At 38.1% G+C, this 26,443-nt stretch overlaps 1 protein-coding gene across 3 annotated transcripts in view; it reads left to right on the top strand.

The window, feature by feature from the left end:
* ARHGAP15 (Rho GTPase activating protein 15) overlaps nucleotides 1-26,443 on the top strand; it is a 322,272-nt gene that overhangs the window by 33,863 nt on the left and 261,966 nt on the right. For all 3 annotated transcript variants that reach the window (XM_014249190.2, XM_088059241.1, XM_005519597.3), the window contains 4 exons: nucleotides 13,193-13,267; nucleotides 16,428-16,489; nucleotides 17,819-17,906; nucleotides 24,009-24,098. In XM_014249190.2, the coding sequence (XP_014104665.2) occupies nucleotides 13,193-13,267; nucleotides 16,428-16,489; nucleotides 17,819-17,906; nucleotides 24,009-24,098 (315 nt within the window). The remainder of the gene's footprint in view (nucleotides 1-13,192; nucleotides 13,268-16,427; nucleotides 16,490-17,818; nucleotides 17,907-24,008; nucleotides 24,099-26,443) is intronic.

Genomic DNA, 26,443 nt, shown 5'->3' with positions numbered 1-26,443 from the left:
TAATTCTGTGCTGTTACAGGCTCACTGCTAAGATGATGAGGCTTATAGCAGCGATGCAGAAAAAAACAGAATAATGAATAAATATTTGTGGGGTTTTGTGTTTGTGGTTTGTTTTGTGTTTTCCTATAATCACATGGCTTGATTATGAGAAACTGATGATGAACTTTCTATGCTATAAATGACTAGAAGTCAAGGACAATATTGAAAGTTAATTTCGGAAGAAATTAGCAATATCTGGCAAAATTTTAGGAAACTGAAATAATTGTCTTACTAGAACCTTACAGAGTCTTCTGAGTTGGTCCATGCCTGTTCATTTAAATTATAAATATTTGGTTGTCACAGAAATTACAAAATTTTAAAAAGAGACAGTCATTATGCCAGTATTCAGAAAGGCAAAATGGCATGACTTGGGAAATTTTATACTCAAATCATCCTATAAGAGTATTGGGTCAATTAATGGAAAAGGGTTCCAGGGCTCAATGAAAAAAATAGGAATATCATTGATGTCAATCATCATAACTGAACAAACAATAAATTTTAAAAAATGCAACTAAATGGATTATTTTTTGATGTAAGTCTGGTTGGAAAAGGATCCATACTTGTGAAGTGTAGTGAAAGTTTTTAAAGCACTCAACTTAATAGTACGTGACATTCTGATTAAATATTAGTTATATGCTGTATCAGTGAAGCACACATTAAATGGATTAAGAACTGATTAATTTACACGTTTTGGAAAGTAGTCCCTGGGGAATCATCATCAACTGGGTGATTTTTTAGAGTTGTTCTCCAGGGACTAGTATTAAGCTTGACACTAATCACTCTTTTTATCCATGATACAGAAGTACATAGAACAGTTCTAATAACATTTGAAAATAAAGCAAAGATTGATGGGCTGGCAAATAGGTCTGGGTAAAGGCACTTGTGGAGAGTGATCTGGATAGCTTAATGGCTGAAAGTGCATTTTAATTTATCCAAATGTATGTATATATGGGAAACATCCAGAGTTAGGAACTGTGCTCTGGGATTTTGTTATAAAATGTAGCTTTTGTGGGTGTTTTGGGGTCAAGGAGTTTGAGCTGACCATTGTGAGTGGTAATGAAGTAGGGATGTGGCAAAGGTTCATGTTTGTTAGTGGCACTGATGAGTAGAAAGTCAGAATAGTGAATCTAAAATAATGAAGATTATGCAAGGAAGAGGCTAAAACAAAAACAAAAAATAAACAAGAGAAAAAAAAAAGGGTTAGGAAAATTGTCTTGACAATGAGGAACCTACAGACCTCAGCATGTTTATATTATTGAAAGAAATTGAAAGGCAAACTATTTCCCTCTTCCCTACATTATGGGACAACACTGGGCACCAGAGTTCTTTAATGTGGTGGGAAATGGGTATACAAGATGAAATGTCAGGAATTTGGAACCCCCCCAAAATAAAATGAGAATTACAGCACATTTTGCAAAAGACTAGTGGGAAACTACCAAGAGAATTGGTAAATGCATCATGTTTTCATGCCTTCAACCAAGAAATGTGTCCCTTCCAGGGAGATATCAGAGAGAAATATCTAGCATATGCTAAGTCCAGCATAGTTTGGATAAAATATTTATATAAACATTTTCAGAAATGGTGCCATCTTAATTCCTCATCCATGTCATGGTGTGGAGAAGCAAAGTGATCCAGTGGCAGGTGCTGTTTGAAAGACTTTGCTGAGCTGGGGGTGGAAGAGGAAGAAACCAAACAGAAAAGTGATAAACTAAAACATTTTTTCCTGCATTATACAATGTATATTTGTGACTTTGCTGAGTGTGGTATATATGTATGTACAACATGATATATGCACTAAAATATGCAATTAAAGTCCTGTTTTCATGTGCCACCAAAGCTTCTAACAATGTTTTGTTCATTTGTTTTCTTGAGTTGCTGGATTATTGTTTAGATTTTTTTTAATTATCTAGATATATAATTTTGGGGTTTCTAATAAAAATTTTAAATTAAAAAAAATATTAAAAAGAAACTTCTTCTCTGGAGTAAGTGCTGCCTTTATACACTGCCCACATCTTGGATGGCAGTGGATAATCTTTGTATTGCTGAGAGTATTTTTTTTTAATGTTTTGAAAAATAGGTAACTTTTTTCTATCAGAACAGAATTAGGAAAATCAAATCAGGGGCAATTTCCAGTCTGTCTGGACGCTTTGGAAGTGTCAAACAGGATAATTCCATTTCTTCCTTTCTTTATCTGCTGTGTTAGCATGATGTGGTTTGCTGTCAGTGTGATGCCACAGGAGTAATACCAGGAGGCCCAGTGTGCTTGGATCAGGAATATTCCCTGTTCCAAATGTTCTCTTCAGGACTGGCCCAACTTGTGGACTAGATTTTTTTAAATGCTTCTGTGTCTCTGAAGGGCAAATAATGAAATAGCACTTAAGCAACATGAAGAATAACATTTTGCAATTGTAGTTCTAATTTTGCCAAGACACAAATAGATTGTTCTTTTTTCCCCCTTTTTTTTAATTTCATTTATTTTTTTAAAATTTTATTTTTTTTGGAATGTGTATGACAAAGAATCTTATCAAGGATCCTGAAGCCTAATATCAATTTGAAGAACTAACTTTGGTATTTGAAAAACCTCCAACCAAGCCCTAACCTTTACATCATCATAGTTTTACTGTGTCAGCAGGTTGTGGTAAAAATGCTAGGATATTAATTTTGTGTGAAATGAAGGCAAATTGTAAGTGGAGAATCCCTGAGCTGGGTAGCAGCACTAGCAATCTCTGCTGTCCTACCTGGCTTGCTGCAAGGTTGTGATTAAATATAAAACTGAGAAATCTCCAAGGAAGAGGGGGAAAAAAGTTAGGCTTTTAAATATTTTCATTCTTTTCCTAGCTGAATATCATGGTGTCAAGTCTAATAGGAAGGAGTCGTCCTGCTAATTGACCTTTGCAAAATTACCCATTTGCTTAAAAAGCTACTTGAAGTAGATCAGTTATTATCTTGATTACTCTTTCTTTCATATCAGTGTTTATAATAGCACCTGGGAAAATCTGTTTGAAAACTTTGCTTCATTCTTTCTTGTGCTGCATCTGTAATTTGGTCCTCTGAACAATGTTAATAAGCAAAACTGACTTTTTTAAGAGATTACAGGTCTTGATGTTATGAAAGACTAATATGAGCCAACAGGACTGGGGAAAAAGTATTCACAAGCTTATTCGGGTTATTAGTGCAAAGGGAAGGGAGAGCAGGTGGCAAGTTAGATGGTCATCTAGATATTATCAATCTGACAGGTATCCAAGTGGTTCTGTATTACAGTCTCTAATTTTGGTCTCTGAGCAGTTTTTAATAAGATTTAGCTATGGGGTTGTCAGCTGTGACCTGTGTTAGAAGATACTCCTTTCAATCACACAAAAAGGTTCTTTGTGAAAATTTCTGCACTGGGGAAAACAAAGGACTTTCCATTTTAAAAGCCAGTATTTCACCTCTGCTTTGACTGGAATCAACAGCCTAAAAGCTGGAAAGGAGGTGATCTTAGTGGTTCCTTTTACCTTCAGATTAAAGAAGTTGAACTAAGCTGGAGAGTCAGAGCAAACCACTTTTCATTCCGACTCTTTGATTTTTGTCACCGGATGTTCCATAGTGACTATTTTGGCTTGCGTTCTGTATAAATCTAATTTCATTCTGGAGCCAGGACTTTTTCGGCACTGCTCCCGTGGAACTTGGACACAAGGATTTGACAATATGTCCAGACCCAAACAGATCAAGCAGCCACACATGAGTGACTCGGCGGAGCATGCTCAAAGACAAGACTGATGTCTCCGCACAGCAAACAATTCTCTGGGGTAGGGACAGCGAGCTCAAATCCAGTCACCCCAGAGTAAACACTAAGTTAGACACAGCTTAAATGTGCCTTCAAGCACAGGTTTTCACTGCTGACTCGATGAGAGCCCCAAGCCAGACTGCAGATCCAGCCTTGTAGTTTTATCTCTCTTTCCAGCCTGCTCTCACGCTCCCAAAATTATTGCAGCATTGTTGGGGTGCACTCAGCGAGGGGAAAGGGAAGAAAGAAAGAGAAAAAAAGCACTTGTTGGAATAATTTAATCAATATGTTTCATGGGCATTTGCAACTCAGTTTCTTAATTTTCCACCTGTGTTTGTAAGACTGATAGTTTGTTCACCACAGTGCCGGTAGGAAGGAGGATTCTGGAAAGACAACACTGGAAATACTTTCTGCTTGAGCACACTTTGATTTCCCCTTCCCTACTTCTACTAAAAGTTTAGGTCATCTAATCAAAGAGCAGAATCTCTGTGACTTTTCTAATTACTCCCACACAATGTATGAGGAACAACTAAAGAATGGCTGGTCTGTGGAAATACCTTGGGATTTATACGCACAAATTTCAAGTAATTTCAATAAAAATGTAAATAAAGTACATATTTTTAGCATAGTTAACAAAGTATTAATTTTTTAAGTAGCTTATTTCAAGCAATAAAATTATTGCTGTATGTTTTTTTACTGTTAATTGAACTAGGGAAGAAAACAATATTTTCATCTTAAACTGCTTCTCTGTTCTAATATAGCTGCAATAAGGTTGATTTTTAGACTTGGAAGAAAAAAAAAAACCAAACAACTTTTCTTATCTACTAAATTATCTGAAATAATCTCTTGTTACCAAGTAGAGTTTTCTCAGTTACTATTTCAAAGGTCAATGACACAAGTTAAAATGGACCTTTGTTAAAATGACTTATTTCCTATCTGTCTTTACTGGTGCCATGGAATATTTTGTGCTGTATGGTGCATATGGAATGTGCATTGATGTTTAGACAGGTCTGGGTTTAGTTCACACTGGTTTTGGTGCAATTTGGTTTTGATTTTTGTACATTTTGGCTACAGAGTGGCGTGCAGTACCCTGGGTAGTTTTGAGGGAAGTTGGGTGTCAGAAGTGGGGATCAGGGTGTCAGAAGTGGGGATCAGGGTGTCAGAAGTGGGGATCAGGGTGTCAGAAGTGGGGATCAGGGTAAGCCAGGTGGTGCTCTGGCCAGCGTGGCCGTGGCTGTGCTGCTCTGATGCCTCAGACACTTTGTTCCCAGTAACCTGGATGTCCCTCCACTGCCATGGGCAATGGAGAATATATTCTTACACAGGAATCCTTGCAATTTTTTTGTACCATTCCAGTCTGTATTTCCCCCCTGAGTACATTCCCCCCCCCTTCCCTTTCCATTGCTGGCACATATATGTCCACAGGTGTTATTAAGTGTAGGGTAGCATGTGGTGCCCATGCTTCAGTGCTATTGCAGAGGAAGGACTTCCTACAGGAAAAAAATGATCACTTTCAGTATTTTGCAGGCTGCCCATCTAAGCCCATCATTGCCTGGCATCTACACACTAAGGGCAAGGATCCAGCGAACTTGTGAGTGGGCACCATGCCATCTGAACAGATGGGCATGGAAGTAGGCAGCCAGTAGACCATGTATGTGCATCAACTGTGGGTGTTGAGGGCAAGATTCCCAGTGGAGAATGTCCAAACAGCTGTCTGGCCTGAGCCAACATGCCTACGACCAAGCAAAAGTGCCATCCCTAAATCCTGCTGAGTTGGATTAACCTTCAAAAATAAAAATTGCTGCTGCAGTAGCATAAGGTGAGTTTTTGGCTTGTTTAAATCTGAAAGAAGGAATTAGGTAGGCAGGATAAAGAGATGTGCTAGTGTGGGGTACGCTAGAGAGGACTGAGCATTTGTCTAGGAGTATTAATATTATTTTCTACAAGGGTATTTATATGGCAAACAGCAACGGATGACTTGCAGGAGTGTGACATCAATGTTAATTATGCTTTTCTGAAAGACAGTCCTTTCAGGAGAGAGCTTTTGAGAGCATTTTGATTGTAGTGTATATGCTGAATGTGATTTTGTAAAGGCAATTCTTGTAGATGTTTTTGCACATTTACTTAGGAAGTTTTAATGATGTTTTTTTTGCTTTCCTTTTACCATGAGACTATAGTTCTGGGGTGCAATTTCAGGTCAGAGTTGCTGACACAGTTTGCTGTCACAGCCGAGTTCTCACATTTATTGTCTTTATTTTTCTAAGATCCAAAGGGGACATGAAAAGATAATCTATCACTACTCTATATCTGTATTAACTTTGAATTTTACCTTTCATAGCCATAAACATCAAAGAGCAGTTTTGCAGACATAAATGTTGGAGGCAAAGAACAGTGAAGCTCTGATAGTTATTGCATTTTTATTCCTGCTGTTTTACTCCATATTTCCTCTACCATTGCTGCACTACTCATCTGTAATTTTACCAAATTATCTGCAGCAGTTTAGGTAAATATATTCAAATATCACAGTGAACCAAAAGTAACGACTACATGATGAGTAGGAAGATCAGAATGGGAAACTTATCAATACATTAGATTTCATAATATACCTTTTTATGTATAGCTGGATAAATGCTGTCACAGTGTGTACATTGCTGCATTTTGTTGCATATTACAACAAGAAAAAGCAAGTAGAAATATACCAAAAGTCCCACTTTTAATGTTATTTCCTGGAATCAATGAGGATTGTATTTAATGCAATTAAAGCATATTGAAGCTTAGAGACCAGGTTCCAGTTTGATTTCCAGTTGGAAATCCTGCGGATTAGAGGCAGCACAGCTGTTGGTTCCTTTGTGAGTGTTGGATCCCCAGGTACACAAATCCGAGTGACCCACAGTCAAATTTAGAGCAGCCCTAGGATTTCTTGAACACATATGGGTGGTAAGAACCTTTTGTAGCTGTCTCTTCTTCTACATAGGCTTTTGGCACTTCTCCTACTCCTGAAAATGCTAAAAATGAAGCCAACTACATCAGCTGGGACTCCCTCAAAGCAAGGATCAATTGGACAAATTTCAAAGGCCATTTGAGTGACTAGAGAGGAAACAAAAGGGCTCCCACTCTAGGGAAAAATCTGCTCCTGGGAAACAGCAAGCCATTAATGGAGAAAAGTAACAGTGAAGGCTAATTTTTGGAGTTAAAATATTAGCCCAAACAGATATCCCAAATTTAGATTACCCCTCCAATAATTTGGGGAAAGAAGGCAACATAGTTTCAAACAGGCTCTGCTTTTTAATCAAACTCATGATTAATGATTCTCTGATCACAGAGAATGAGGTCATCTTAACACTGGGCTGAAATTTAAACTAGGATCTGAGTAATTATTTTGCTCTTCTTTCATGAATGAAGACAAATGGGGATACTCCCCCAGCAGAGGCACCATGGTGCTCGTCTGCAGCAAGTCTTGAAGGCAGGGAGCAGCACGCCCATGTGGTTATATTGCCTTGATAAAAAATACCCACCTTCACAGGCTCGGATATAAAGGAGGGCCCTCACACTGTGGGAAAGGTCTATAGGATTCTGATTTATAAGGGAGCAAGAGGTCAAGGGAAGCAAAACCATTATCATTATTTTCAGAGGCTCTGGAGATGCGAGCTGAGTGTAGAGAGCAGTGCGCTCAAAGGGAGGCACGCAGGGCGAAGGCAACACAATCCTGCCTGCTGCTTTTTCTCTTCCCCCCGCTGATCTCAGGCTGCAGATTCTGCTGAGAGTATGTCATATGTAACACAGGCCTGTGAGGACTGTGAAGTGGTTTTCTTATTAAATGATGCATGGAGAGATTATCTGGTCTGTAGCCAGCGCACAAAAGCTCCATCCATGCAAGTTCCTATCCCTGAGCAAAGCGTTCGGTCACCTGCGTGGTAATGAGTTTTTGGGAGCCTGGGGATGGAGGGTGAGGAGCAAATGTGGGCTGGTGGGGGCAGCAGTGGAACTGTACTTTGTGCCTCTTTCTCCTGCAAGCCTTAGCAAAAAGGCAGAGATGTTACGAATGTCATGTCATATTGCCTTTAGTCTCATTACCTTTTTCCTGAAGAAACCTCTTTGAGACAAGGAAGGGGAAAAAGAAAACATGAACCATGTGGTTCTAATGTAATGCTCTGGAGGGTGGTGGTAGGAGGGCTCCAGAGCAAGGCAGGTGTGCCAGTGACTGTGGGCAGGGACATGCACTACTGGGACATGCAGCTTTCCCCAGGGCTGAAAGAGGTCTTCTGCTGGGTGATGGCACAGCTTGAATGCACTGAGAGCATCGTATGTGTGGGGGAGGAATGGGAGAGCTCATGCTGTTTCTTGACACCCTTTATTCCTTGATAATGGACAAGAATTCCTTCTCTATTCATGTCTTAAATGAATAGAATTGAATCGAGTCATGCAATAGTGTATGGCTTGGAAGGTACCTTGTATGCCATCCAGTGCCACTTCCTGACATGGACAGGGACACCTTCTACTATCTCAGGTTGCTCCAAGCCCTGTCCAACCTGGTCTTGGACACTTCCAGAGATTGGGACAGCTTCTCTGGGCACCCTGTGCCAGGCCCTCACCACTCTCGGGTGAGGGAAGGATTTCCTCCTGGCCTATAATCTAACCCTACCCTCTATCACTTTGAAGGCTCTCCCAATTTTCATGTCATGAGATGCCCCTGAAGATGACAAAGGGGCACCTCTGAGTGGAGAGACCTGTGGGATTTTCTCAGTGCCTTTCACAGCTGACATGAAATCACACCATAGCTCAGCTGTTTCCAAATAATTTCTGTAGATAACGATGGACTTGCCGTACTGCCCAAGACAGGGTCTTGAAAACAAATCACTTTGAGCATGGCAGTGAGTGAAATGTTACAGGATTGTCCCTGCCATTGCCATTGCATGGGTGTCTTTCAAGGGATGTGGCCATTAAGAAATGCTACAATACAGTTTTGTTAAGTTTCTTTATCTAAGCGATTATGAGCTGTCACTGCAGTTTGGGAGTGACTGGGAACCAAATGACCACAGACATCACTAAATCAGGTGTCACCCCTCCTTCTCTGTGGAGGGCATGGTTTCCACAAAAGTTTATGTGACTAGTTTGTACTTTTATTACAAAACATTCAAGCTGCCACCAGTAAGTTCGATCCTCTAAAGAATGGAGTGTTCTGGCCCCCATCCAGAAAAACACTTAAGGCCACTGCAGAGTGCTTTGCTGGATTGGGTCCAGAGTGGAGCATCAGGCAGTGGTAGGGGCTCCACAGCAGGGGATTTCCCTCTTTCTTTGGTTATTTATAAAGGAATCTCCACATAGATGATTGCAGTGTCGGCAGGATAAAGCAAAACAATAATCAGAGCCCTAAGAAGAAAGGTCAAACCATGAACAGCATGAAAGGGTTTTGGTACAAATCTATCAAACCCTCCATGAGAACCTTCTCCTTGGCAGAGCAATGCTGTGAATGATGGAGAAAACAGCAGGTAGATGCCAGTTTGGGGTTTCCCATCCAAAGGAGAGCTCTGTAGGACCAGGTGCTGCTTGTTTGAGAAAACCATGGTTTTCCCAGGCTACTTGTAGGTGGTGTTTGTGGATAAATAATCTGTGGTGAATAACTTACTTGACAATCTTGAAAGCCACCTAGAAAGGTCATACAATTATCTTAATTACTTAGGGATACAAGTGAATTCAGAATGACATTTCAGGAAATAATTAATTGTCTGTACTTTGCACTGGAGCAGCATTTTGAGTAATGCTGGTTGGTTTTGTTAGGTTTGGTTGAAATCAAAAAGAAGTCTGCTGCTTCTCATTGACGAGATGAATTAGGTTAGAAATATGCCTGTAATGAGAAATAAAAAACAAATGTATCCTCCAAGTTTCTTTTTAAATCAATTCCACACCGTGTGAAAAGAGTAGTGCTGACTTAGCCGTGATGAATCCCTGGAAAAAGAGGGAGAATTTAAAGAACAAATGGGAAACACAGAGAGAAATTAAATGAAACATCAGGTTCCTGTGTTTTACCTCCCTGTTAAAACAGCAGTTGTCAGATGGTTGTCCCTTCACACCGGGGTACCAGGCACATGGAATGAAGGCTTTGCTTTTGTGGGGAGGATGATGACGGATTAGTGCTTAGATGCTGAAATAACTCTGGTAGGAGATGGATCCCCTTTAGCTAAGGGAAGGGGGGGCTGCTCAGGCTGAATTTAACAAAACCAGACTTGCCCACAGACTTGCAAGCGCTCGCAGAGTGGATTTTTAGTGCTGCAGGTGACATTGTTGCTGACTGAAGAATGTTCATCAAATCAGAAAACTGCTGATAAGCTGCCTTTCCCAAAAAGGGATCTCACGAACTTCTCCTGTAAATCTCTGCCTTTCATCGTACCCTGGGAGGTGAGGTAGAGGACTTGTGACAGATATTATTTAGGTTTTTCTTGAGCTCATTAGGGTAATCAAATGGAGCTATGGAGGAAAAAAAAAACCTCAACCCTTTATGGTCTATCTATTAAAATCTGAATGAAGGATGAAAATAAGAGAGCCTACACCTCTCTTTGAATATTTTGGTACTTCATTGAAAATTGGGAGTATATTGAAACATGGTTATCTTGACTGCTGCCACCCAGGTTCTGCTGAGAACATTTTAACTATCAAATGGATTTATCTTAAGGGGAGTGATGTAACTGACTCATTCAATGGTATTTCCAAAATATATTTAAGACCAAATTTCTATCAGCCCTGCTGCAAATTTATCAAATCCGTTTCAAAGAATATATTTCCTCTGATGCTTCTGTTTTGTTTTTTTTTTTCCAAGTTGTTTTAAATAATTTCCTTTAAAGTTCTATTTGTAAACCAAAAAGCTGGTAGAAATCAATAAGAACTTTATTGATGTTTCCATTAATTCCATTTGTGAGCCAAATATTTGGGGTGTTTTTCCAGAAGAGCTGGATCTTGGCTTCCATAATTGTGGATTTTTATTTCTGTAAATAGGTTCAGACTTTGGAACTTCAGGATTTTCTTTGCATGAGATTAGCACGTTGGTGGGCTACTAAAAAGGAACACCTTTTTAGCAAAAGTATCAATTAAATAATTATGTAAGAGGTTTATTCTTTCCCTTGCCTGCATGCAGTTTTCCCTAACATTTCTTCTTTGTATACACAAAGAGGTTTCTTAAAGGACATAGTATCATCCACACTTGGAATTTAATTTTCCTCAATCATTCCACATTTCCTGGAGATCTTGAATAGTATCTTTTAATTCCACTACCCCAATAATTTGCTAGTCCTACAGAAATAGGACTTTTTACTCATTTCTTCGTTCTATTGTGGATGGGTTTAGGGCTCCGGATAAATTCCTTTTTAGCAAGTATAAAAACATGAACATTTCTTTTGCTAATGCTCTGATGGCTGAACCAAAGGGCGGCCGAGAGCTCTGCTCGGTGCTCCACACTTCACAAAGCTGCACACAGGGCCCCCAGCAGCCACGTGGGGATCCTGGAGAGAGCAGCTGAATGTTCAAGCAGGCGCTGTGCAGTGGTGGTGTGCCTTGTTATTTAATTTGGATGAGTGAAGAATATATTTGAGGAGTCATTGCGCTCTGCTGTATGTTAAGGAATAATTAGGATGTGGGGGATCTGGGTAAGAAAGAGTTCCTGTGATCTAGACCTGAATAGTTTAGCTATATGTCTCAGGCACTATAGAACCTTCAGAGTTGTCTAACAGTAAAGATAAAGAAAAAGATAAATTGAATTAATTTATTTTGAATTTATATACATGTCTCTGCCTGCATTAATATTAAGCTCTATCCAAAATCTAAATAGAAGGACTGTAATCTTAGAAGTTCTCTCAATAGCATCAGCAAATCATTCTTGTTTACCCTACATGCTAATAAAACAGGAACATGACACTCCTGAAAACAAGATTGCAAAATACAGAAAATGTGGTCTGACATTTTTTTTCTCCCCAAAGGAGGGACTGCCACTAACTAAAGTATTTCTTATGAAAGCTCGATTGCTTAAGATGCAGAATATTAAGAGAGAAAAACACTTTAGGACACAGCCATGTCACCAGCTGTTACTCACCCTTAATGAAATTGTTAAGTGATATTCTTCATAAATAGGTCACAGAAACTTTTGAATTGTGAAGAATGTTTTATCTCTTTCTTTGAAATGTTTGTATTAAATTTAGAACTGGTAATTCATTAAGCTCATTAGCTCTGACTAGGAGAGTGGAGCAATATCTAGGATATAGATTTCAAGGCTTAAAAACCTTAGTGCTTACAAATAAACATGAAAGCAATGTGTGGAGAAAATATATGGGATCATAATATGTTTAACTGTGTTTTGAGCGTGGCCCTCTGGATTAATTAAGAACATTTTCTATATTCAGACACTTGAATATAAACAGAATACATTATGATTTTTGGTTAACTCTCTTTTAATAGGGGAAAAGAGAATGCATTATGATGAATACAGTGGAACCTAGTTGAAACTGTATTTTGTTGTTTGCTTTGTAGCTTCAGCTAAAAGTGGAAATAACCACTGAATTTTACAGGACCTCAGCTCATAATTATTTTGTTTTTAACTGATATTGAATTTAAACAGTAAAAGTTTTATTTATATATATACACACAAACACACACTTGCACACACTTTTGAGTGATCTGCTCCTTGATGCAGACTTTGGAGGAAGTAAAATGTTATTGAGCTCTGCCAAATGTTTGATTTGTGAAGTAACTTTTATTTCATTTTAATAGTTTCTGGTATAAAGCAATAATTTTTCAGAATTAAGTCACAGTTGATTCCATTATCTTCCTCAAAGAAAAGGGAGAATTGGAGGAAATCAGGGACCCAGTATTTGGGAGCAATTGTTGTGTCACAGTCCAGTATTGCTGTAACCTTTCAGTCATGAAGATTTCAGAAACAGCCTTTAAAGCAGTTTAAACTTGCTGGGTTTTGGTGTGCTTGTGCTCAATTGTTTTCTGGTTTCTTCATTCACTTGCTTTTTGTGGCCTTGAGGTTTTAATCAGCATCTTTCTTATTTCTCTAAAATAGGTTTAAGAGTACCTAATCAGTTAAACCAATTTTGAGATTCCTAATGGGAAAAAAAAAAAACCAACATAATTTAAGTTATTATTATCAGGTGATTATTTTTTTTTAGGTAAATTTGCCGATGTGACATCACAAAGAAACACATTTATACCAGTTTTATACCAGAGTAAATCAGCTGTACATTTTAAATACCCAGGGCTCAGAGGAACACCAGGAAGAAACCCCAAACCTCCACCCAGTGCATGCTGTGTGTGCCCTGTAATCAAATCTGCTGGCCCATCTTTACCTGCATGTATTTGAATCCTCTCTGAATGTAAAAATTTCTTCTCCTTTTTCAGATAAATCGTCACAGAAGAAATCTTTCCCAGCACAACTTGACGTTTGCAGACATCATCAGTAGCCAGGACCCCACGGTAAGGAATTGCTCTGTAGAACTGATAAATCACTCTGGTCATTTTAAAGGTTTATAATGTAAATGTTGCTCTTGCCTCACTAAAGAATGAATACGTGAGGATTTGGATGCCTCAAGACGTTAAGGCATGTGAGGGACTTTGATTAATCAACAAAAAGGATAATTTTGGAAGGTACAGAGTCATTTATATGGTTTGACTTTGCTGTTAATTCTGTAGTACTTGACTGAGGTTTCATCTGTGTTAATATTTAGTATAAAGGAATGCTATAAAGGCTTTGTCCCCTCTTTGCCCATAATGAGGTGTCTTTAATATTAACATTAATTTGTATAAGAAATATTATAGTGAAATTAAAAACAATAATTTCTTGGCAGATGGTTTTCTGCTAAAATAAAACGAATATGCAAATACAGATTCATAAAGAAAGGTTGGTATCAGCAATACTGTTACTTACATAAACTTTTCAGGATTAGGTACATTCAGAGGGTTTGAATTCTACTCAAGAAAATTATAAAACCTGTATGTGACACAGTGATAATTATGTTTCCTTATAGTTTCTAACAATATTAGCTCATGACAATGAGAGTCTTTTTTTTAAAATTCTTATTTAGAAACTCAAATATTTACACTGCGTACTCTCATTTTTACTATTCTTCTAAAAACAACTTCAACAAATCAACACAAACTCCACAAAATAATTCCATTTTCCTATTTCTATGCTAATTCTTCAGGGCATTTTAGGTCATTTTCTCAACCTTACACATGCTGAGGAGGTGCACGGAGGGCAGCAGCTTAACAACAGATGATGATATTTATTGAGACAGAAACAGAATTATCATTTGGATATATCTGGAATTCTTTTCAATCCAATATCATCCATTTACAGAAGTATTGCAAGCTGAACCTGAGATGTCCTAGAAGTCTTTTCTTGGGAAAAAAGTAGCATAGAAAAGGGGATATTAACAGATGTTAAATAAGGGGAATGCAACACCCCAAACAGAAATTATAAAAATATTTGGGTCATCCCAGATATATTTTTATTTGACTTTGTGGTAGTTTTTTTAGCTTTTTCATAATTCCATGCATGCCCTTGCTAAACCACTGCATCCCTTTATATTAATTACAGAGAAAACTGTGCACATTGTCAATTAGAGGAGGCCATGCTAATTTTATTTAAGGACAGCACCTGTACTAATTCAATTAAAGCAATATATGTGAAAGGAGTTTTCTTAGCACTGAGGGCTCATATTAACTGCAGCTCTTGTAGTTTTTTACTGTTCAGTTTTGAGCCATTTAATTTACAGCAAATGGTGGATTTGAGCTATGTCATTTAAGTCAGGATATTTTATATACCAAATATTTGTTAGTGGATTTGATATCCTAGCTGAAGACAATTATAAGGAAAATATGTCTGAGCAGCAACATTTTCATCTGGAAGCGCATCCAGTTCTTAACTCCCCAAGACTGACAACAAAGGTGATTCACACCTGATGTTGAAAAGTCATATTTTCCTTTAGTTCTGGATTGGTTAAGATAGCAGTTTGGGAAGGTTGTTGGCAAACTTTGAAAACACAAGATTTTGGGTCTGATTCAGAGAAGCAATCAACAGCTTGAATGGCTAGCCAATGCTCCTCCCAGTTTCTGTTTCCAGATGGAAATATTAAAAATAATAATTTTTCTCATATGTTGCTTGGCGTCTCTGGCCCTGACCAACCACCAGAAGTTTTATGCTACAAAAACGAAGGGTTGGAAGGGGAGGGAAAATATCAAAAATGTAAAGTAAGGTGGGTAAGAAAAAAAAAAAGTAGGTGGAGATGGGGATTAAACCTTATTTTAGCTCTGCTAGTTCATCCATCCATCACTAGATAAATAGTGACATAACTCTGCACAATAATCCCTGCACACTTTCTCTCTGGGTTTTCTGTGGTAATGATATGCATGACAGGAATTTACATGAGATAAGTACAAATTACAGATGAAACGCACTCTGATCCTCATGCACCCGCTTGAGAATGTCACCTAAATCTCTGTCCATGGGCCTACAGGCCTTTCCATAGGTACAAACAGATATCCACACAGTATAAATGTCATTACTTGTGTATCAACCACAGACAAAATCTGAGGAAATCGTGAAACATACCACACTGTTAAAATGCTATTTTGTACAATCAAAATAACAGACATGTTTGGTGTAAAAATTCTTATATTGCCTGTTAAAGCAAGTTTTATTGCTATTTAATGGCTTTGAAGACAGCAGAATTCTATTGAAACTGTTATGAAATTGCCTTGTGATGCAATTTACTACAAAGACCATGTAGAGTTTCTAATATCTGAGTCGGGCACTGGCTCAGTAGTGCTTGAAAGCAAAACCAGACTCACTCTTAATCACAATTTTGTTTCTTTTTCCCATTACTGACACGGTTGAGACATCCTTTGTTAATGAGACCTGATGAGATGGAAGGTCATTGGGTTTGGCGGAAAAACAGTCATCTTGCTTTGTTTGGTTTTTAGCTTTTTAATATAAATATACATAGACAAAAATAACCCTACCCCAGCTGTATCCCAGCTGTACAATGGGATATTCCAGCTGATCAGAGAGCCAAGGGTCTGCAAGGGGGCCTGGCTTCAGAAAAGTATTCAGAGAGGTGGAGGAGCTCAAACAGAAATGAGAAAAAGAAAAAAAAAAAAAGAACAGGCCTAGATCTTGCTTCTAATAGACCAAAACTCAAGCACAGTGTTGGGACCCTACAATCAAGTGTCACAGCCCCATACAGAGTCCTCAGTGTGGTGTGTCCCTCACAGCTAGCAATGAAACTCAAAATACAAAATGATATTTTAACATAATTTACCTGCAATGTATTTAAAATTCTCTTTTGCTCACTTTTACATAAATTTCTTCTAAATAAATATAATAAAAAAGAAGCAAAATAAAAATTTTTAGGTTTTTATGGTGGTTCATTTGGTGTAGTAGTTGACTTTAAGTGTTTGAAAATATTCAAAAGAATGGGATATATCAGAAAAAAATAGGAGATGAAACCAAGAATTTGTGGTAGGATGCCCCACACTAGAGAAGCTGGATGAAGACTTCTATGCATGTATTAAGTGGTTTTATTCAGCTGGATAAATAATATGGTTATGACCTTCTGTTTTTTCTTTCTTGCAGGTAGTGGAGAAGGAAGGATATCTTCTAAAAGCAAAAATAGCAGATGGTGGAAAGAAATTAAGGTACAACATGGGAGTGTGACAGAGCCTAAAGGGGATCCAAGATTGTTGGAGAGGGACTTTGGACGAGGGCTTGGAATGACAGGAAAAGGGGGAATGGCTTCAAACTGACAGAGGGCAGGGTTAAATCTGATATTAGAAAGAAATTCTTCCCTTTGAGGCAGGTGAGCCCTGGCACAGCTTGCCCAGAGGAGCTGTGGCTAACCCATTCAAACCATAACTGGTGTCATTTGGTATAAATTTGGTACTGGATTTAAGATGTTTTCCAAGATATATCATCACTGAATTCCTTGGTAATCCATATTCATCCAGCCTATCCAGATCACAGGAAAACTTGTTTAAATCTGCACATAGCACGCTTGAGCACTTTCACCTTTGTGCACTTACAAGACCTCTTTTAAATGGAAATAAAAAATAGAGAAAAATAATGAAGGTCTGAAGTGGTGCTTGCCAATAGACAGCTTGTATTTACCACATGAAGCAGATCAATAGTGTGTTTATGAGTATTTCTGTGAATATCAGATGTTTTGACCCCTAAATTCAAAAGTCAGACTAGAGCTGGTGATCTGAAACCAGCTTTTGATCATAATAGATTTATGATTATGTAGTGGTTTGAAACCTGTTATAGGTAACATATGTAATAGCATTTTCCTCTGAGTTTTATGTTTTTCTGTATCAGGGGACATTCTTTCACATGTCCATGTGTATTTTTACTTCTCCCCAGCCCCAGCAGTTTGTCAGTTCTCTAGGGCTGTACTGTGAACTCCTGATGTTTAATGGTTACTCAAACCTTCCTCAGATATTGTTCTTATATTCCTTGCACTCCTGTAAACTTATAATTTAGGGAAAGGAAAAAATATTTGGGACCTTTCAAAACAGGGTTTTACTGAGCTCTGTATAGTCAAATCAACATTTTTCCTTCTCAGTTTAATTTTAAGTGTTAAGTACCAGAAGGGCACCAGTTATTTCGGAGTCCTCTACATGTGAACTCTGAGTATGTGTGAATAATCTCACCATTTTCATTTGACACCATGGCAAAAAAGAAACACAAATGGGCTTCAAAGTATGAATGAGGAGAAAGAAGCCCTTCAAGCTTTGATAGGTTACATTTTGGGTATAATTAGGATGGTGGTACTCCATCAGCGTTGATGGAAATTTGTTGAAATATTGATTTTAGATCATTTTTGTTTCTGACATGCATACATATTGATATATATTAAGTTTAAATAATTAAAAGCCAAGTCTACAAATTAAATATCTTTTACCTCCTGCTTAAATGCCTCACAGATTTTTTTCCTTTTTTAATTTTTTTTTTTAAATTTTCTTTGTAAGGAAAAATTGGTCCACTTCCTGGATTGTTCTTACTGCTCGGAAAATGGAATTCTACAAAGAATCCAAGCAGCCAGCGCTGGCCAACCTGGTAGGCAATCAACCATCCAATATCCTCAATCTCCTGGCAGCTATTATTTCAATATAAAAATTTTGGTGTTTACAAAAGACAAAATTTAGACTGAGCTGGCAACTTCAAAGGTTTGAGAGAAGATGAAGGAAAAATGCTTTGATAAGCTCTTAATCAGATGTAGTGTATGTGAGGAAATAGGACACAGCATGTCCTTTATTAAGAGGTGCATTTTGAGAGTAATTGCTAAGTGAGACAAATGGTGAGTGACTGCCCGGTAATGTGAAGGTAACACTTTAAATTAAGGTGCCACTTATAAATGCTTTATTCTTATTTATGAAAATGATCACTAAATGCAGCTACTTCCCCAAATGACGTATTATAAAGTGTGTTATAAAATGCATTAGTAATAAATGCTGAACAGATGATGCGATGAGAATCTGTTGCAAAGGATATTGTGAGGCGTAAATTGTATTAAACCATGCATGTGCATCTTTAATACATGAATTTAAGTTGTTATCTACCATCCTATAAAGTGGCTTATACATTAATAAATAATAATAAATTATTTATAAGTGGCACCTTAATATAGGGTGTTACCAAAGCAGAAAACATTCTAAGTTAGCAAAGTGATTTTTTATCACAGTATAAATGTGACACCCACCATATCCCTCTAACCTTCCTGAATATTTCTATGACTCCATCTAATGCAGCTAATGCAATTTCTGTAGCCTGTAGTTACTACAAAGTGAAATTTGCAGTACCTTTTTATTGTGCCCCAAGGAAAGGCCACCCATCTTCGTCTGGGGAGATGTGACAGCGCTGTGGCGCGAGCGGTAGCGGCGCGTGTCCCCTTGGTGCTGGGCACCGCCCAACCTCGGCGTGGGCAGCAAAAGGGAGATTTGGTGGCTCTGTGACACTGTGGGGCAGTGAAGGGAGGGTTTGACAGAGCCCTGTTGTGAAAGGCTCTCAAGGCCTGATCGAACCTGCCAAATCTCATTGGCGTGATGGGTGGCCGCAAAGGTGCTCTCTTTGGCAGGAGTCACAAACAATAAGTTATTTTTGCTGTGGCAGGTGATGCAAACCATTCTTCTATAAATCCTAGATCTATCAATGCCACCTGTCATAAAATCAGCCTTAAAGAGCACCTTTTCATGCCTTATATTTTTTGAAAAAAGGTGAGTTTTGTAGGAAAAGAACCCCAGAACTAAGGGATGAAATAATAAAAATAAATAAAGGGTTAAATCTTGCACTTTCTGCTTGTGCTTGTGCTAGCCCTTCTGTAAAATACTTCTCTGTAGCCATGAAAACAGAAAAGTTTGAATTATTTTTTTTTCAGAATGACCTGTTTTCCTTAAATTTGACTTTCATGCTATTTGGAAAAACTAAAATGTCTAAGGTGAACTCATTAGAACTATTCTTATAATTTACTAAGAGGTGTCTTACACCTCTACCTGCTACCTCTTCCCTCTCTTGGCAAACCCTCACCCAAATTCCAGGAGATATATGAACCAGTGGAAATTTAACACACAGGAGGCTTGATTTTACTCTGAGACTCCTCAACATGGATAAAATCCCCATGAGTTCTTTAGGGATTTGGATACTAAACTAGACCTGCCTGGAGAATGGGGTTTTGGCCCAGATATCAAATGGTTTAACTAAAAAAGTGATGTTTGTTATGTTATGGTGTGTTATGAAACGGGACCTTCTGAGAGGTCAGTCCCTTTCCCTGAAGCCTCAGTCACCACCAGTGTTCATTTTATCAGGGAGATAAAATCTCCTGCCTCCTGTGTTAGGAAGAACACAGACATATTGAGCCTGTATTTTTCCCATTCTGGGGAATAAAATAAAAAAGTGGGTTTTTTTTTTGTTTTATTCCATGCTTATTTGTACTCTGAGGCTGTGACTCAATGTTCACTAGGTGAGAAAAATCTGTTAAAGTTAAATTTTTCTGTCTGTTGCATGAAACTTAAATGTAACAGTAAATAAACAAATTGGGTAAAGCTTGAAAACAACAAGAGCTGTCAGTGTTCAAAATCTTATAACCCAATTTCCTAAACCCAAATTTTGCACATCAAAAAAAACTAAACTGCCATGCTTATTTAATCTGATAAAGTAAATGCAGTGCTTATTTCCTTTGCAAACAACCAGATATAATTTTGATACTGGAAAAGGACTATTACAAAAAAAAAAAAAGATTCATTAGGAGCCATTTATTTACATTTATTTATTACATTTTATTTTATTTTTCTAGTTTTAGTTTACTTTGGAAAAGAGGGAAACTCAACCATTAATTAAATAATGTAAGAGAAGCGATGTTCATTCACAATAATATGAGTTATAACAAAGCATTTTTATTGTTAGCAGGAAAATGATGTGACTTAACAAAAAGATTAAACTTCCTTTGTATTCTAAAGATATTAATTCATTAATTATTAAATACTGTACTTGGAGCAAAAATTTAGACTAAGACAGCATCATTAAAAGAGGAATGATATTTCAGCAAACAAATGCAACAGGAGAGAGGGAAATGGGAGCACCTCTAATCATACCTCTTTTCATGAGAATGGGACTAAACAGCATTTAGAGGTGATCTAAAATTCTATCCTGCATAAATCTTTAGTAATGTTTTAATCAAAGAACTAGCAATATCTAAAAGGAGGTTTTGCTGTTCCTGTGTGTGACTGTAGGTGCAGGACCCACTGTGGCAACTTTGCTCTTGCTTTGCATGGAGAGGACTGGGATCTGTTGTTTTGCTTTCTGGTGAAGCTGGTGACAAAATCTGGACTTATTGGATAGAGCACAGCAGTTAAAGCACACAGAGGAGAGATTCAGAAAATGAGATTGTTTACAAATACTACTGAAAATGCAAGTTTGCATCCCATGTAGCTAAATCATTAACTTTTGCTGCTGCCTTGATCATTTGTGGTCCTGGCTTTAATATACTATTTCTCTGGTGTTTGTTTTGGGTTTTTTGTTTGGGTTTTGGTTTTTGTATTTTGGTTTTTTTAACCATTCTTATGAATTTAACTAGCTCTTCATTTTAAAATAAGGACATTGTGATCTAAATGAATCACAGCTCCATTCCTCCTTACCAGCATTAAATTCTATCATCAGTTGGTCTTTCTGACCAAGAAAATGTAGTCAGTTTATTCCCTCGGATAGTTTATTCAACAGAGGTTATTTTAACCTCAGGTTATTAGCCCATCTGCAAAGTAATTTAGCGAGTGAAAATGCTGCTGAAATCCATATTCATGTTTAGGAAGATTTCATCGTAGCAGACACTTGTATCAATTTACAGCATAACCCCCTGCAACAACATTGATATAACATAATTGCTCTGACTGCAGAGCACAAAGCAAGGACGTGGAGAGCTCAGGCTTCCCAGTCACCTTAACTTGCTCCCTCCCAGGGTCTCTGGGTGTTGCATAAGTAACTCTGTAGCAGGGAAATGCTTGGGACAAAATGAATTTCCCATGGATTTCCTGGGGTTCTGGTGGGTTTCAGTGGGTGCTCCCCAGGTGTGCAGCACAAGAGTGATGGGCAGTTACAGGCTCGATGGATCTGAATGATTTCACATGAAATGTTCATCAGAAGCTTCAGACTTTATGCCATATCCAGGAGTTCATAGACACATTGAGGTCAGAACCGATAAATTCTCCAAAGGATAAGCTTTCATAGAATCATACAATGGTTTTGGTTGGAAGAGACCTTAAAGATCATTTTGTTCCACTTCCCTGCTACGGGGATGGAGACCAGGTTGCTCAATTCATATTTATTTCCCCCAGAGAAAGAGACTGACTCAAATAATTATTGCACATAGCAGAAGCCTGCTCATCTTTCCCACACCACAAGCCTGCATCCCATCCTTTCTGAAGAGGGAGATGCACATGCTTGTACTTTTCTTCTGCTTGTTACAAAATCAGAGCTGTAAACAAACTCCAGAGTAGTGCAACAGCAGCAAAATCACAGTGTGTGTTCACTGGGTGCACAAACGGTCCAGGTTATGCTGTTGCATATATTTTTGGACAATAATAGAAATTAGGGATACTATTGGGTTCACTATTCCATCTTCCTGCAACACCTTTCTGGGCTTTTCATTGTTTTTTGTCCCTTCAGTGTTCCATGACAGTTTTTGTGAGGAAAATATTCTGTAGCCCAGTAATGTTCACTATCAAAAAACTGTTTCTGTTTCTTTGTCTACATGTTAATCTCTTCTTTTAATCTCATCATGTGTTTCCAAAATTTCTCAACTCTTTCTGCTGCTGGCAGAAAGCTGCCCCTCTTTGTGAAAGTATTTTCAGACCCAAACTATCCATGTGGGCAATTTTTTTTTTATTTCCAAAGGAAGTAAGATTACCCACTTTGAGAAGCCCGTGTTGTGTGTTCCTGATGGATTGCAGAGCTGCCTGTGTGGTGCAGATCTGGACATTTCATGGAGTCCTGGAGAGGATCTAAGCCTCATAGCCCTATTTATAAAAGTATTGGAATATTGAAAACTCATTAATTTTCTCCACAATTTGAATATTTATTTGCTATGCTTAATATATCGGTGCTTGGGTTTATTTCCAATTTTGTCATTTTTTGCCACTCAAATATTAGCTGACTAAATTTCACAACATTTTTGCAAAACCAAGTCTCAGTGTTGCAGTTTTGATCTGTTCATAAAAAATTGGAAAGACTAAGCTCTTGTCAGAGGCCAGGCAGGAAATTTGAGGCAGAGGTGGGGAAAAAGAAATCCAAGCTCTTTTCTTCCAGTGGTTTAACCACAAGAACATCCTTCTGTTTTGAAGAGTATATTTCTTCTATTAAAAAAAGTTAATAATAATAATAGTAAAAAAAAAGGAACAAAGGCACACAGGGCTGTCAGTTTTAGTGGAGCTTAACCATCATGGTTTTATGGTTTGGCAATTGGAGAACATAATTACAATCCCAGTACTGAAAGCTTCCAGAGACTACGCCTGCAAATCACTTGACCAGGATCTCTTTGCTCCTTTTAACCTAAATAGGTTCTTTCCTCCCATCTCAAAGGCATCCTGGAGAATGCACATACTTTAGGCTTTAATAACAACATCAGAGAAATTCAGTGAGCAGTTTTTGGAAATCTGTGGCTGGTGCTGGACTGGCCACTCTTAACTCTATAAAGTCTGTTTTCTGTATCACTAATGACATTTTTAGGGTAACTGTGGCTTAAGTGCAGCAGAGAAAATAGTTGCATCAAGCTGATTAATTAAATTATGTGGCTATCACTCCATCCCCTACCCAAAAGGGAGTTAGTGGTGCTTTTTATTGCTAAGAGTACTATTTTTTCTGTTGAGTAGGATGTGCAGCAACCCAATCTACAAAGCCTACATGAGCTTTGCCAGAACTGCTGCACAGGCAGAGTCCCTGGAGAAGGAGCTTCGATGGCAAATGAGGATTATTGTGCTTTACACCAACTCCCAGCAACGTAAATGATACAGGCAAACAAATCTGCTCTTTGAATTACTTGCATCCATATGGAGGAGCAGGGGAGGCAGAGCTGTGTCACTCCAGGATGCGTGGACTGACACTGAGAAGTATCAGCCCTTGTGCTGAGCTCTTTCTGGGTGTCACACATGCCCTCAAAGTCTTTTCTTCCTTTTTTAGGAACAAGAAATGATAATTTATTTGGAGAAAGGAGATAGCTTGTCTTAGAGATACGATGTGTGTTCTTGTCTAATTTCTGTCCTTTCCAGTTGCATCAGTTTAAGTTTGCATTTGGAAAACCCACAAAATTTTTCCTTTAAACTCAATGACTCTTCAAGAGGGTTTGGCAAAGTAAGCATTGAAAATAGCTGGTCCATGTGTCTGCATTTGGGTTTTGATCTACTATATGTTACACTAGACTGTTTTTTAAACCATTTAATTGCTTTTAAAATGATGTTCTAATATAAGAACTTTATTTCTGCACTAAGACACCCCAAGAGTGGTTATTTAACAATACCACGGTATATAATGAGCTCTTTTCAGTAGTATCAGCAGCTGTGTTACAACATTCTGTCACTTTAACTTGATCTATTCTTGTTTTATCTGATAACTCTCCCCATTTGTGAAAAGTCAGGCCATATTCATGTTGATTTTTTATTTTTTTTTCTTTTCCAGAAACCGGGATACAAACCTGAGTGTGTGGATTTGTGTGGTGCTCGCATTGAGTGGACCTCAGAGAAATCCAGCAGAAAGAATGTCTTTCAGGTAAGAGGCAAAGAATTCCACTGCTCATTTGAGTCTGAACTCTGTGAAGAGGTAGGTTTTATTTCCCTGATTTTAATAACTAGAGCCTGATTTAATACAGCATTTTCCTTACCAGTAAAGGAGTGTAACACTTTATCCAGCATCGGTTTACTATTTTTCTAAGAGAAGGATTTCTGATGACTGAGTCTCCTAAACGCTTGAGAACCTGTTGATTTATTGATTAATGCTCTATATTCAATTTGTTTTTAAAACTTAGTAGGTAATTGCTTTGGGTTCAGGCCTAGAATCTTGACCTAGAGGACTTCCATAAACACAACTTCTTCAAACTGCTTATACAAGCACGGCTCCAACGCAGTGCGGTTACTCTGTTTATTTTTATTGCTGCTCAGGGTCCTCAGACGGTGATGACCCAGGTTCACTTCTGCGAGGGGAGGGGAGGATTTTAAAAGCTTGCCTCTGTCAGGGCCAGCAGAGAAGGACATGTATTTCTCACAGGACTATTCTTCATTGATGGAAAATAATATTATTTAATTCCTTCATCCAAATCCCATTGAATTGAAAGGGAGGATCAAGGCCCAAGAAGATGAAAGGAGGGGAAAAGCATTACTGCAAGGTTAACATTCCAGGATCTAGGGGCTAAAATAGTTTATTGCAACATCTTCAGGTTTTGGACATAATCCAGCTCCCATGAATATCAGCAGAAAGGATTTGTTGTTTTTTTTCTGTTTCACTAAATGTTGCATCAAGCCACATCAAAATATTATTCTCTATGAGCCAAGTTGTTTCCCAGAGTTCTAACATTTAAAATGTTTAACAACACAAGAAATAAAGGGGGGAGAGACGCAGGAGGGAACATGTCAGGGTCAAGATCCTGTTAGTTACCAGAGAGTCCTTTGGCATCATGACCAGTGAAACATGCTGGAGGAACCAACTGTGTCTGGGTCTGGGGTGGAATAAAAAAAAATACCACTACACATAAAAAAAAAAACCCCTAAGGGCCTGTACGTGGCTTCTTAAAAAGAAATCTCTTTGGGTCAACTGGGTGTTACAGAGGCTTTTTCAAGGTTTATTTTTCTAGACATCTTTCTAAAGCACATGGAATATTTAGAAAAATTCGTCTTTTCCGAGACAGCGAGACCTATGCTTCTATACCCCCCACATCTTTCAGGTTGTCTTGAGACAACACTTGGGGCTTTGTCATTTCCTAGGTATTTTTAGAATAAATATTTTGGTTTTGCTGTCAATCTTCAGCTTTTTCACTTGGAATGTGATTAAGTATAACCTTAGCCTTCACTCCTGCAACCCCCTGAGCACACTGACAGGTCTTCTGAGCTTCTAGGGTTTATTTCTCCTTTTGCAGTAAGCAAAATTCCTGTTTGGAAATGCGTTTTGGAGCGGTGATTCATTGCAGCTAATACATTTCCAAAGTAAAGACAAACGAAGCTCTGATATTGATTTACCAAACTGGTGGTACGAAGGCTCTGCAATGCATTTTCTTCTCACTTCTGTTCGTGTGAGGTGTAACTCCACTGAATCAGAATAATGTGAGAAAGGAAACTCATGCACTACTGTTTGAACCCATTAAAATGTGTCTTCATCAAGCCAATAAGTGAGTGGGAGAGACATTAAGAAGTAAAAGCATGGGAGGAAGGACATATGTTAAGACACATTTTGAAAAGGGATGGAGCATTGTTTAGACAGAGAGCTACAAGAAGATTGTGCCAGATGGTAAGAGCGAAAGAGGAGAAGGCTTTGGCACCAGTAGTGGTGACATTTTGGGAAAGGAAGGGACTGAATGAGACTGGTGCTACATGAGCAGATAGAGTGGGAAGGGGACTGGAGAGGGAGCGAAGATTTGTGAGATAGTCTGGAGGGAATCCAAGGCGAGTTCGAAAGCAGAGAGGTCAGTTTGTACCTGGAAACTGAATATTTCAGGAAACACTTCTTCTGATCTACTTATTCCTCGTGGGTGGGAATAAAATTGATAGTGTGTGTCTACTTATTCATAGGTTTGTTCAAATGAAAACAACATGGGTGGCTTTCTTTAATGCTTTCTTTCTTTTTTTTTTTTTTGCAAGCTAAATATAGATGCATTGCATTGCTATTTGATTAAACATATTAGATGCTTAACTCTGAAAAGATCAGAAATAAGTATAATTATATCTTCAAAGCCCATCAAAACATAGTTGGCTTTTTTTTTTTCATTACTTTCTAGTAAAACCTTATTTTCTCATTCAGACAGAGCAGTGGTTGCTTTGTGCTAATGTGTTGTATTAGGAGTAGGTGCAAAATTTTGCGTTTGATTTAGCAAGGGTGCTCAATTTGAGTTCATGAATTATAGATCA

The sequence above is a fragment of the Pseudopodoces humilis genome, chromosome 8 (genome assembly GCF_049639895.1).
Source record: "Pseudopodoces humilis isolate 2021_Gansu_Grassland_sample_001 chromosome 8, ASM4963989v1, whole genome shotgun sequence".
Classification (NCBI taxonomy): Eukaryota; Metazoa; Chordata; class Aves; order Passeriformes; family Paridae; genus Pseudopodoces; species Pseudopodoces humilis.
Note: the sequence above shows the minus strand (reverse complement) of the source record. Positions and strands in the feature narration are given on the sequence as shown.